Source organism: Drosophila guanche, unplaced genomic scaffold, assembly GCF_900245975.1.
Source record: "Drosophila guanche unplaced genomic scaffold, DGUA_6, whole genome shotgun sequence".
NCBI classification, from domain to species: domain Eukaryota; kingdom Metazoa; phylum Arthropoda; class Insecta; order Diptera; family Drosophilidae; genus Drosophila; species Drosophila guanche.
In genome coordinates, this window is record NW_022995746.1 from 6,173,635 (window position 1) to 6,185,818 (window position 12,184).

A 12,184-nucleotide genomic window follows, 5' to 3' on the forward strand; every position below is an offset into this window, starting at 1 on the left:
TTTGCACATACAGCAGAAAATATAATTTGCCTCTGCCACTGCCTAAAAGCACTAACAATCAAACACTCAACCAGAAGCCAGCAACCAGCAGCCAGCAACAAAAACAATTACAACAATGGGCATTTTAGCAACAAAATACAACATGAAACATTTACAACAATGGGAATACAACAACAACAACAGCAACAAAATGACAAGCTAAAGCAATTAGTTTAATGTGATTCCATCTTTCTGCCTCCTCAGAGAGCGAGAGTGGGAGTGAGAGTGAGAGTGAGAGAGAGAGATGAAGCCTGAGAAAGTTTTATGTGCCACAAATGAAATTATAGTCACAGTACAGTCACTCGCATACACATAAGGCTGCCTTGGCAACCAGAAGCCAGAGGGGCTCTCTCGCAGCTGCAATTTAAGCGCGTGGAGTGGAGTCTGCCCCTCCTTCAGGCCTCCTAAAAGCATGCTACACACAGAGTGAGAGAGAGATTTTTGCCGCCTCTTTGGCTTTCTGTCGCTGTCTGTCTGTCTGTCTGCCACCTGACACCGCCTTATCTTTGGGGTCTCACCTGCTTCACTTTTAAACATTTTAACTTTCCCCCCACCAGCCCACGGCAACGACTTTGTGGCAGGCAGTCAGGCTGTGGGGCAGCCAGCGAGCGAGCGAGCGAGCGAGCGATGCTGTCATGCACATTAACCAAATAGCTGGCGCCTTGATTTGATTATCATGTTTGTGTAGATGTGTGTGTGTGTGTATCGTAGTGTGTGTGTGTGTGTGTGTGGCAAGATTGCCATTTGACAAGCCACTTCCGCACTTGCCCCTGAAGAAAGTTCTAGCCAAAGTAGAAGCCTGCCAAGAAAGCTTTGTCATTGCTGTGGAATGGCATGGAATGCCACAATTCATTTTGACTAGAAAGTTGTTGGCCTCCCAGCAGCTAAATGGACACTTAAGAGATGCAGGTGGCCGCAAGGAGGGGTGGAGGCGGGAGACACTTCCTGGAGAGTTGCTGGAGAATGTGTGTCCCTGTGTTTTCTATGATTTAGTTGTTACACAAATACTTCGAAATATAAATAATAAATAGGCATGGAATGGCCAAACGTTGTACATCAAAAAAATCAACCAAGCGGGGATTTAATCTGAGTAAAGAAACTTATTTCAAAGATTAATTTCCACCAAAAAAAGGAGCCCAAAGCGCGTTGATTGTGGGAACCCCTAACTGAAGTATCCAGAGGGACTGACTGAAAGATAAAAATACAAATATTTACGAGTTCTTTAATCGATTTTCTAATTATTATAAGAATTATCAGCCAAGAGTTTTCCATGGACACACAGCTTCCACGTGGTAACCTTTTTGATTACCTTTTTGCCGCTGATGAAGTTTCCAACTGCCGGATAGGCATCTCGCCATCAATTGCCATCGCTGGCTGCTGTCACTATGGATGGTCGTATATCAAGGGTTAACCTTTGAGTTCGCTGGCAGGGAAAACATATTTTGACGGGCGCCTTGATTTATGCCCCATACCCAGGTCCCGTGCCCCCCCTCGAAAATGTAGGGCAAGAGGCAGGGCACTTTTTGTAATGTTTTTTTTGCTGCTTTTGTCGCATGCATGATTCATGGAGAGAGAGTCTCCAGGACCAAGGGAAAAGTCACTTGAAAATCTGTTTGCTGTTGTTGTTGTTGCTGTGATTTCCGTTGCGTAACTCCAGAGCCCATCCCCATTTCCCTTTCCCTTTCCCTTGTGGGGCTAACATCTGCAAATTGCCTGCAATAAATTTGTTCCCTGTTTTGCCATAAAACACTTAAAACGATTTGCAAAATAAAAAGCAGAAAGAAAAGCGTCAGAAAAGCAGACAACACACAGCCAATGGAAATCAGGAAAATCGAAGCCAATTTTCAGTCGGTCGGAAGGGAGGGGGCCGGGGAGGCAGCGCCATAATGCGATAACAATTTTGCGATATTGAATCGAGATCCGTTTTCCACAGAGCAACAAACAAACAGACAGAAATGAAATTGCTTAATTACTTCCCCTTTTGGCTGTGGGAAATTTATGATTGTACAAAACTCAATTTGGAAATGTGAAAAATGGAAAACGCCAAAGCAGAAAAGCAGAAAAGCAAACAGAGGCAGCGTACATGAGCGTTTAGGTCGCAGCTGTTGATGCTCTTGAAAAATTAAGATTAGGATTTTATGGGTAGATTTTTCGTGCATTTTTCATGCGATTTATCCTGCGAGCTTGAAGCAAATTTAGTGGATAAAGAAATATAAATGATTGTTTTGTTTATTCCTGTTTCAAATATGTTGGAATGCAACATAAAAAGCTCCAATACTAAGGCTGACATTTGTATCTCTGCAAATTATTAACAATTTAATTTTCTTATTTTTTATTCATGAGAGTTTCAAAAGAAATTAATGGAAAAACGTCTTGAATTTTATTTTATTGATTTCTCTTGGGAATTAATCATGTTTTCTCGTATAAAGAATTGTTGAAAGTCTTGATAAAGTGCTGCAATATTAATGGCTGCACTTTTTAAGAGCATAAATTGTGATATTTTCATAGCTTCCACTTATGGCAATTTTATGCGCCGCTGCTACCTTTAGTGCTCCCAAAAACATCGTCGAAAAACTGCAAGCACCACTTTAAGTACTACTACAAAATGGGCAAATAGAAAATAGCCAAGAGAAAATAGCAAACAACAAATAGAAAATGCCATGGAAAATGGCTAAATAAATTTTCGTAAACTCAATTCTGTTTACCAAAAAAGCAACAGCACAAACAAATGACTTCCTTTCGGGCGGGTAAAACTTTTTGCATTCATGCGAGTGTGCGTGTGTGTGCGTGTGTGGGTGGGGTAGCTCTGTGGCATGCCTCTTGCCTTGGCTGACTAAAACTTTTGTCTTACATTTTCCCATTGTGTGGCCGCCCGGGCCTGGCTGGCTGTGTTTTTGGTTTTGGCCTTCAGGAGTTTCACCGAATTGGTTATGACATGGCCAAAAAGAAATTATCAAAGAATTAGTGCTGCTGTCACGTGTCCCTCTGCACCTCTCTCCCCCTACCACTATTTGCATCTAAGCATCTGTGTTTCTACATATGCATATCCGAGCGCTTCGTTTGAGTGGCTGAAGCTGTCATCTTAGTGGTCCTAAGTGGATTACAACTTGTACGACTGGCTGCAGGAACCACTCGTAGTGCCACAGACAGAGCGGTGGGAAAGCCACTCGAGCGAGTGTGACTGCTGCCATAAAGGTGGCTACACTGAGGGAAAGAAAGGTATTGGGAGTGCAGAAGGGTGGATGTTTAGATGAGTTTTGGAATGTAATTTAGTTGGAATTTATTGCTGATATGATAGAAACCTTAAACCTGTCGCTTCTTTATTAATCAATTCAATCTAAGATTAATTTTTCTAAATCAAAGTAGATCCACAAAGATACTTCAATCGATAAGAAACATTTCTGAACAAAATTCTACTACAAAAATAATTTTCAATATATTTCAATTACCTTTCATTGCACACAATTCTCTGCAGTATTCCAGCTGTAAAAATGTTTAAAACTCTATCAACATTTTGAGGATTGATGGTTCATATCTGTATGCATAAAACAACTATAAAGGAAACCGTATATTCAGCACTCAAAAACATATTTCATTCGGCAAAGATCTTTGCAGTCTTCTTCCCCATTTAACTCACCATTTCCCGCTCAAATTTGTGTGGCTTTATGCCTAATTTTAGCACAAAGACGAGTACTCTTAGTCGTATTCGTATTGTTCTCCCTGCACCGGATGTCGTGTCTATTTAAAGGCCTTTTTGGTCTTTGGCTTCGGGTCGAAAGTTCGCTGGCAGCTAATTGAAAATTGAAAAAAATACACGAGCGGCAAATTAGCGTAGAGGAAAGCAAAGAGTTTTGGGTTGGACCTTCCCCGAGATACAAAAAAAAAGAAAAAACTACAAGGGGAAACCAAAGCAACACAATGGCCAGCCCAAAAATAGGCAAACAAAAGCAGACAGCGGAGAGGGGGTTTGGGGTTGAGGATGAGGATGAAACCCTGAATGAAGAGAGACGACTCCGACTGGACTGGACTCGATGAATGAATGAATGAATGTTTGAATGAATGGAACGGTCGAATGAATGGGAAGCCTGACCTTTTGGGCAAAGGTTCGTAATCGGTCAGCGGCAGACAGACAATGGCTGAGGCAATACTTTGTGGAGAGAGCTGGTTGAGGGGAAAACGCTAATCAACTTGGGAGGAACTTTAGTTCTGGCTCATTTGCAAAGGTATAACGAGGACACAGCGAGAGAGGAATGAACCTTTCAGGGGTTTCAATCCCATTCAATCGATGGCTTAGAATGCAACCAACTTTTCCAACATGCAGCTAAAGCTTTCCCCTTTTTTCTCTCTATTTTTGCAGGAGCAACACGTCACTGGAATTTTAATCAAGGACCGCAGAAATGCAGTCAGAAGCAAGTCAGGCGCGTGGCACAGATACAACGCGGCACTAATTGAGGCACAGCACGGTCAGCGCGACCACGTCCACGTCCAGGGCGAGGACTAGGACCAGAATCATGGCTTCATTTGTATGCAGACCAGGAGCATTCAGAGCAACAAGAGCAACGGAAGTGCAGAGCAGCGGCTAAGCGGAAGCCAACAGCCGCAGCACAGGAAACAACAGAGGGAAAACACAAAACGCACACAGAAAACAGCAGCAGCAGCAGCAGCAGCATAAAATTACAGGAAGAGGATTTGGATTTGGATTTGGATTGGGATCTCTGATTCGGTTGCAGGATGATGAGCGCCGGGGGTACGTACATCTCCACCGCCAGCGTGGAGGTGCCACAGGCGCTGCAGGATGGCGAAAAATTCATACGATGGGATGATGTGAGTGCAACCAAAAATTAAGTTACTCAAGCAATAAGTGGGGGAAAAAGTGCAGGGAGCAGTGAAGTATGATTGCAATTTGTAGCAGAATTTTGAAACATTTTGGAGGGATTTTTGATGGATTTTCAAACGAGATTAGTGGAAGTTAATAGAGGATGGAACGTTGTTGATTTAGTGATCATTAAACCTACCTCTGTATACCCTTCTCTAGATAGAGAATGAGAGTGAAAAGATGGTCTGCTCCTATTAATGTTCATTTATTGAAATATTTTCTATTATTTTCTAAGACCTTCTAAGACCTAGTTCGAATAATCATTAATATGCTGATTAATCCAACTGGTAAACGCATAAACCGACGTGTAAACCGAAGGATATTTGGTCATCGTGCAGGGCACATAGCCCCAGGACACAACGCCCACCTGGTAGGCAGTGCCGTCGGCAGAACGACTGATCAGCGGACCGCCACTGTCGCCATTGCAGGCGCCGTCGGGGGTGCCGGCCTTGTGGGTGCACACATTGCTGTCCACCAGTTTGCTGTCCTCGGGCATGGCCGCCAGGCAGGTCTCATAGTCGAGAATGTCCACATCGAGCTTCTGCAGCGTGTCCGGCTGTCCGTTGGAGCCGTCCTTGCCCCAGCCGTAGAGGGTGCCGCTGGTGGTGCCCGGAAGATTCTTGGGTGGCAGCGCGATGGTGGAAACGGGCGCGAAGCCATCCCGGGAGATGGCATTCAGATCGAAGGGCGTCTCCAGGAAGAGCAGAGCAATGTCGTAGGGTCCGGCTTTGCCCGGGTAGCTCTCGTGGATCAGCTGGCGAGTTATGCTGGCCTTTCGCACTTGGGTGTCCTCGGGATTGCTGCGACTGTGGCCAGCAGCCACCGCCAAATAGTAGTCCTTCGTGAGGCAGTGGGCGGCGGTGAGCAGAACATCCGCACGAATGATTGAAGCAGCACAGAGGGATACTCCCTCTAAACTCTGCAGGGAGACGATGTAGGGAGCCTCTCCGGGCTGTGCCTCGTAGCCGTTGATGATGCGTCCCTCCGGGAATCCTGGCTGGGCGATCGTGTGGGCCGACACAGCGGCCACTGCGAGTGCAAGGAACAGCACAAATTGTCTCATGCTTTCGGCTGTTGGTTTGCGTTTGTTCCACCAGTGGGTTTGGCATTGATTTTTATAGGCGGGAGGGATCTAATCTTTTGTTTCCTTATCGCTGGCCGAAGATAGTCGCAGATTTACGATCCTTGGGGGGTGCCAATAAAAGTGTGGCACCATCCACTACACATCTATCGGATCTCTACTTCACTTTGGAGTTGCTCGAATAATTTGCTCGAGTGTCGTATGTCGAGTCTCTCAAGTTGTCACTTGACTTCGAAGCTATCGATAACCCTTCAAGTGATAAATCAAAGTGTTAGACTCTTTAGATTGGTTTTTCAGACATCTCTTCAAACACAGATAAGATACGTTTTGGGCGTGAATGAACTTGGGACTTATTGGCCAAACATCAGTGAAAAGGGTAAAGATATTTTTGCCTCTGAAGAGAATTTCAATCCATCTAATTAAATCACAAAAATTGACGATGAAGAAAGTGGGAGAGCTATTATTTTATCAGAGATAAATCATTGCAATCGGCTTATGTTTATAGGGAGAATGATCTTAAATGTTGGGTGCCTCGGCACTCCCTCTTAATATTTCCCCATGGCGCTTCCACTATCTGTGGTACACCCGTACTCCTATGATTACTAGTCATGACTAGCTACATCTAAAGCAGGTACTTTCTCATAAAAGGGGGTACATTATTTCCGTTTACTTTGTGTACAAATCAGAGCTTTCTGCTCGCGAGCTTTCCCATTCAGCGCCCGTGCCCTAATCTCTTTGATAAGAAATAGACTGGAACTGGCACTGGCACTCTGCCTCTGATTGGCTCTATCAATGGCACACGCCTTCGCCGAAAAACCCGTGGCCTTTCCAGTCACGATTACTGGTTATAGTAGCGCCATAAATCCAGATCAGCCCCCTATGCCCAATCATGGCCATAAATTAGCCAATCTCTGGCAAACCCATGATCAAAACTTAGACTTTAGACGAATGCATTTATTTCACCATCCATCAGTGGTTCTTCCAACAACTTCTCAGTGGAATCGCAGAGTGGATTCCCTTGGAAGTTGATCTATAAGAGTAGAACTCCATTCCCTTAGAAGAGAGCGTAGTAGGCGGTCTGCTTGGCCTGGATCCAGTCGGTGTAGGCGGAGACGCGGGTGTAGACGGAGGGCAGCTGGGCGAGTCCACAGGGAATGTAGCCCCAGGAGACGATGCCGACCAGCTCGGAGGGTGCGTTCTCGGTCTCCACGACCAGAGGGCCGCCAGAGTCACCGTTGCAGGCGGACACGCTCTGCTGCAGGGAGGAGGAGCAAATGTTCGATGGCTCCAGTGGGGCATTCTCGGGCAGGGCATCGGCGCACTCCTGGTAGTTGACCAGCTCCGTGGTGACGGTCTGCAGGGTCTTGGCGGCGGTCAGAACGTACGACTTGGGCTGTCCCCAGCCGTACAGGTGGGACTCTCCCTCATGGACCTCCTCGCGGGTGGGCAGGGTAGCGGGCTGGACCCACTCGTTGAACACGAAGGGTTCGCTCACGTGCAGGATGGCAATGTCGAAGGGTCCAACGCCTCCAGTGTAGGACTCGTGAACGCGGCCAAAATCGATCAGACGCTGCTGGGTGAGCTCATCGACCTTTGCGCGGGTGTGCAGACCAGCGATGGCGCTCATGTTCACGGGGTTGGAGATGCAATGGGCAGCCGTGAGGATCCATTCCTTGCTGATGATGGTGCCGCCGCAGATGTGCGAATGCTTGTCGAACTTGGTGGCCAGCGAGACGATGTACGGGGCAGAGTGGGGCTCCGCCTCGGTGCCGTTGATCACGAAGCCAGTGGCAAAGCTGGGGATCAAATGAGCGAATTTGTCGCTCAATTTGCCAGCCTGAGCGGTGGCCAGCAGAGCCACCAGAATACTCAAAGCAATCACAAACTTCATTCTGTGCGTGTCGAAGGAGTTGGATTAATGTTTGCCAGTGCCGAGGGTAACCTCTTTTATAGTCGAAATCCGCTGCCAGATTAGCGAATAGATTTATGAATGGTGTTTCGAATATACTGCGATTACACGCGGCTATTCTTATGAGTCGATTGGGATCTGCACTGCGATAAGGTTACGACGCGGACTGTGGGTTTTGCCCTTGAAAGCTGTGCGTAAACCCAAAGCTGAGGAGAGTCAGTGAGAGTGACAAAATGAAGGACTTTTGCAGTCAGGCTGCTGGTTTGGACACCCGTGGAGCTAAGGCTTCATTAGAGCACCTGTGGAGGTGGTGGAGGGGCTTCCACTTTAGAGCTCCCAGTCGGAGGCGAAAGGCTTTAGAGGTGAAGGAAGGGCTTCCCGCGTTAGTGCCGGCCCCTTTAGAGGTGCGTAATGTGGCCACTGAGGTGTTGACAGCGCAGCGCCACAAGGTCGCCAGGGGTCCAACTCGCTGCCGCTCGCTGGCATGAAAGGATGCTAAAAATATGGCAGCAGAGGCAAAGGAGAGGCAGAGGCCTTATGGACCACTGGTCAGAGTCCGGTTACTGCTGCGGCGGGCGGACTAAGCCAATTAAAAGCACATTTCACGGCATACAAAGTTCTCGATGGTTCGCTCGCTGCCTGCACCCCGATCAAACCGGACATCAACCGCACTTTTGCGTAAAAACATTTTTAAAACAACAACAAAAAGGGAGGAAAAGGAAAGGGGAAATGAGCGAGAAAATAGAGGGAAAACACACCAACAGGAAAACGCGCCGGGGCGGCAGACAGCGCCATGTGGCCTTAATGCCACTTTGAGAGCCAGTTGGCAGCCGGCAATTATGGATGCTGGTGCACCAGGGAAGGACATGGTGCAGCAGGGATATGCACTGCATGGAAAAAGGGGTTATTGCATGGACAAAACACGCCGGCAAAGCCATCTTCCATTTAAGAGCATTTTGCGGTGACATTAAGAAGAGTTTCCAATGCCTTTCAATTAGAGGCAAAAAGTGATGGCGCAAAGGCAAGCCAGTTTTTAATGGGTAATTGAATGACTATTGGAAAGATATTAAAACTGTAGTTTAAAATCTAAATGGGCAATGCTTGGAAGATTATATTTCCTATTGGTAAGATAGAAACCCAATCCCAAGAGTCGTTTACTATGGTTGGAAAAGTTCGAACTTCAGCTGGTGTTATGTCCATAGACTTGGCTAAATACTCATCTAAATAAATTGGAATAATCGAGCTAAAGTGCAGTTTTCTTCAATATATTTTTTGTACTCCAATGGGGCCCTTGAGCAAAGTCCAAATATTCTCACTCTCTTTCGTATTTCAATCAAAACTACTTTCATCTCTTTTCTAGCCATCGATAGCTCTTCCACTTTGAGAGCTAAGTTCTTATCAAAACCGAATGAATTGCGCGATTAAAGATAGCTGGAAAAGAGCACGACAAGCAGTACTTTTGGGTAGTTTAACTCTTTGGGGAATTTCTCTCCCATCACCTCCACAAATGGCAGTTGGCAAAGCTTAAAGCTAACGGCCATATAGGAAGGGAAACCTATGGGAACTAGACCTGTGAAAGGCGCATTAAATGGAAAGAATCATTATTTAGAGTCAGAGCATTTTATTAGACAGGTATCCCTTCAGGCACTTAATCTTCCCTTAGATAAATATGATAGAATACAAGGTTGAATAGTGACCAAATAGTAGCTAAGACGGCATGAGGAAATACTCTATTCATTTAGTAGTAAGAACATCTCAAGTAAAAGCCAATTTTTCATGTGTTAGTTGCTTATAAATGCTCAAGGAATATCCTAGAAGAAATACACAAAAGAGCCAAGAACTTTTCAACAACAAAGGCAATCCATATTCTGCAACTCTTTTCTGCCCAAGAGCACCTTCAATTCGTGTGGGAATCTCTCTCTCTCTCTCTCTCCCAAAAGCTCTAGACTCTGATCGGCGCACTATAAAATCCTCGTCACTCGATCGCAAACCGTTTAGACCTATTGTGGTTCCCATCGTGGAACTTCGCATCTACGAGTAATCAGTAATCAGTAATCGTACCACAAAAATAAATTCACTGCCGTAAAATGCTATCGCTCTGCGTACTGCTGCCACTTGTGGCACTCGCTGGCGCCGCCTCACTGCAGCCGCACATTCAACACCTGGCAGCGCGGGAAACTGCAGTAGACTCTCCACTCCCCGTGGAGATCTCAGCACGGATCATCGATGGCTACGATGTGCAGGGTGTGGACAATGTGCCCTATTTGGTATCGCTGAGCCTCACAAAGGCCACCTACACGCATCAGTGTGGCGGAGTGCTCATCGCCAAGTCGTGGATTGTCACCATTGCCGCACACTGTGTGGAGGGAGTGCGCAGCTTCAATGGAGATATCCTCGGCATGCCCGTCTATGCGGGTGTCAGCAATCGCTCCAATGTGACCGCCGCTCAGGTGCGTCACGTGGACTTTGCCTCCGTTCATCGTTCGTTCAATGGCAAGGCGGGCAGCGACAACATTGCCCTGCTGCACGTCTCCCAGCCATTTGTGTACTCTGCTCGTGTCCAGCAGATAGCCCTGCCCGACATGGAGGAGGATTACGCCGGCAAACTGGTCACCGCCTATGGCTGGGGCCTCACCGACGTAGAGGGCGATGAGTTCTCCAAGCAGCTGCAGTATGCCTTTGCCCCGCTGCTGGAGAACTCCCAATGTGAAGTGCTGCTGCCAACCGATGCTCCTCTGACGTCCAAACAGGTCTGCTCCAGCGTCAAGACTTGCTACGGGGACGGTGGCACTCCGCTCGTCTACTGGCCCATCGATGGACCCGCGGAACTGGTGGCTCTCGGCTCCTGGAGCTACATGCCCTGCGGCTATGCCAATCGTCCGACGGTCTACACTGCTGTCTCCTCCTATGTGGGCTGGATCTATGGCACCATGGCGGCCTATTATCAACTCAATTGAAGCCCTTCGGCCCTTCGAATAGATCTTTTTGCGTAATATTTGTGCATTAAATTAAAGTCTTGTGATGAGTGTTTGCCATATCTTATCGATGTGGGAATATCTACTGTATTTCTATTGCCCGATAAGTGGCGTATTGATTGCTACGAACAATCCAACAAGCTATTTATTGTTCAACAATTTACGATTAACGATCAACGATCAACGATCAGCGATCGGTTTGTAGATACAGTAAGCACAGCTGCAAATCAGGGTTGAATGAGTGGCAAATGAGACACGAAAAAGTGGCAAAAGAAACACGAGGCAGCAGCCAATAGATGCCCGAGAAAGTAGAAGTAAACGTGGAGGTGTAAGCTGTCTCAGGCTAAAGGTCTTCAGCTGATTGCTCCTTCCTGCCTGTGTCAGTTCTGAGCTCCCTCAGCAGCCACCACCAACAGCGCGACAGACTTTGGCTGATGGCTCGTCCCTCAAGCCTTAACCCAATCCCAGCACCCAACTGTAGAGGCATCTCCATCGCTCTGCTCAAACTTCAACAGCAGCCAAAAGTTGTGCCAAAAACTTTTGCTCAGGTGCCGTGCCGTTGGCTGGCCGGGGAATACATATTTTATGATATAATTTGCATGTAGTTTGCACAGCCAGGAGCAGGCACAGGCAGCTGCTTAAACTCAGTCTGCTCCACATTTGCATACTGCTGGGGCACACCTAATGCACTTTGGGACAGAGTCAGGCAGGGAGGGAGGAACTCGTAGCAACCCTTTTAGGACTGTCGACAGTCCCTAAGCATGATTGACAATAGCACGAGGGAATGATGTGTGACAATCGTCAGCAGCAGATGTGACAACACACATTCCGTATCCTGTAGCTGCCTCATTCCGCTTCCTCGCTCTTCCTGCTGTGTGGCCCTGTGCTGCTGAGGGAGTCCTTTGACAGGGAACTGGATATCCAACTGTTACATCAATTGAATTATGCATGCAATCGCTTTTATCCTAAACGCGCACAAACCAATAGATACACAGCTACAGAGACTTTTTTTGGCTTTTAATATTTGAAAATCGTGTCAAGTGTTCTTCTCTTAGCATTTATTGAATTTCCATAGAATTTTGTGCATATTGAAAGAGAATTAACAAAGTTTTCTCGCTCAAAACTCAATTAGTATTTCCCGAAATTAGACAAACAGTAGAATAGGGAAAAAGGGAAAAGGGAAAAGGAAAAGTGGAAAAGCAAGCAGCATGCAGGACAACACTCGAATGGGGATTCCAATTAGCGACCACCAGCGAACCCTTTTTTGGCACAACGAAAATCTTCGGAAAATATGCGACTAATTG

At 46.6% G+C, this 12,184-nt stretch overlaps 4 protein-coding genes across 8 annotated transcripts in view; 2 read left to right on the forward strand and 2 right to left on the reverse strand.

Annotated features, from left to right (window-relative positions):
- LOC117582508 (1-phosphatidylinositol 4,5-bisphosphate phosphodiesterase classes I and II) overlaps window positions 1-12,184 on the forward strand; it is a 49,958-nt gene that overhangs the window by 14,470 nt on the left and 23,304 nt on the right. For all 5 annotated transcript variants that reach the window (XM_034270299.1, XM_034270301.1, XM_034270298.1 and 2 more), the window contains exon 2: window positions 4,397-4,863. In XM_034270299.1, coding sequence (XP_034126190.1) covers window positions 4,771-4,863 — 93 coding nt within the window. In that variant the 5' untranslated portion in view covers window positions 4,397-4,770. The remainder of the gene's footprint in view (window positions 1-4,396; window positions 4,864-12,184) is intronic.
- On the reverse strand, window positions 5,105-6,020 carry LOC117582516 (lectizyme-like). The gene has a single exon (XM_034270312.1). It carries the CDS (start codon window positions 5,976-5,978, stop codon window positions 5,163-5,165), a length of 816 nt encoding a protein of 271 aa, XP_034126203.1. The 5' UTR covers window positions 5,979-6,020; the 3' UTR covers window positions 5,105-5,162.
- LOC117582515 (lectizyme) lies at window positions 6,930-7,904 on the reverse strand. Its single transcript, XM_034270311.1, has one exon. The coding sequence runs from the start codon at window positions 7,885-7,887 to the stop codon at window positions 7,051-7,053; it is 837 nt and encodes a 278-aa protein (XP_034126202.1). The 5' UTR covers window positions 7,888-7,904; the 3' UTR covers window positions 6,930-7,050.
- LOC117582514 (trypsin) lies at window positions 9,902-10,927 on the forward strand. The gene has a single exon (XM_034270310.1). The coding sequence runs from the start codon at window positions 9,993-9,995 to the stop codon at window positions 10,860-10,862; it is 870 nt and encodes a 289-aa protein (XP_034126201.1). The 5' UTR covers window positions 9,902-9,992; the 3' UTR covers window positions 10,863-10,927.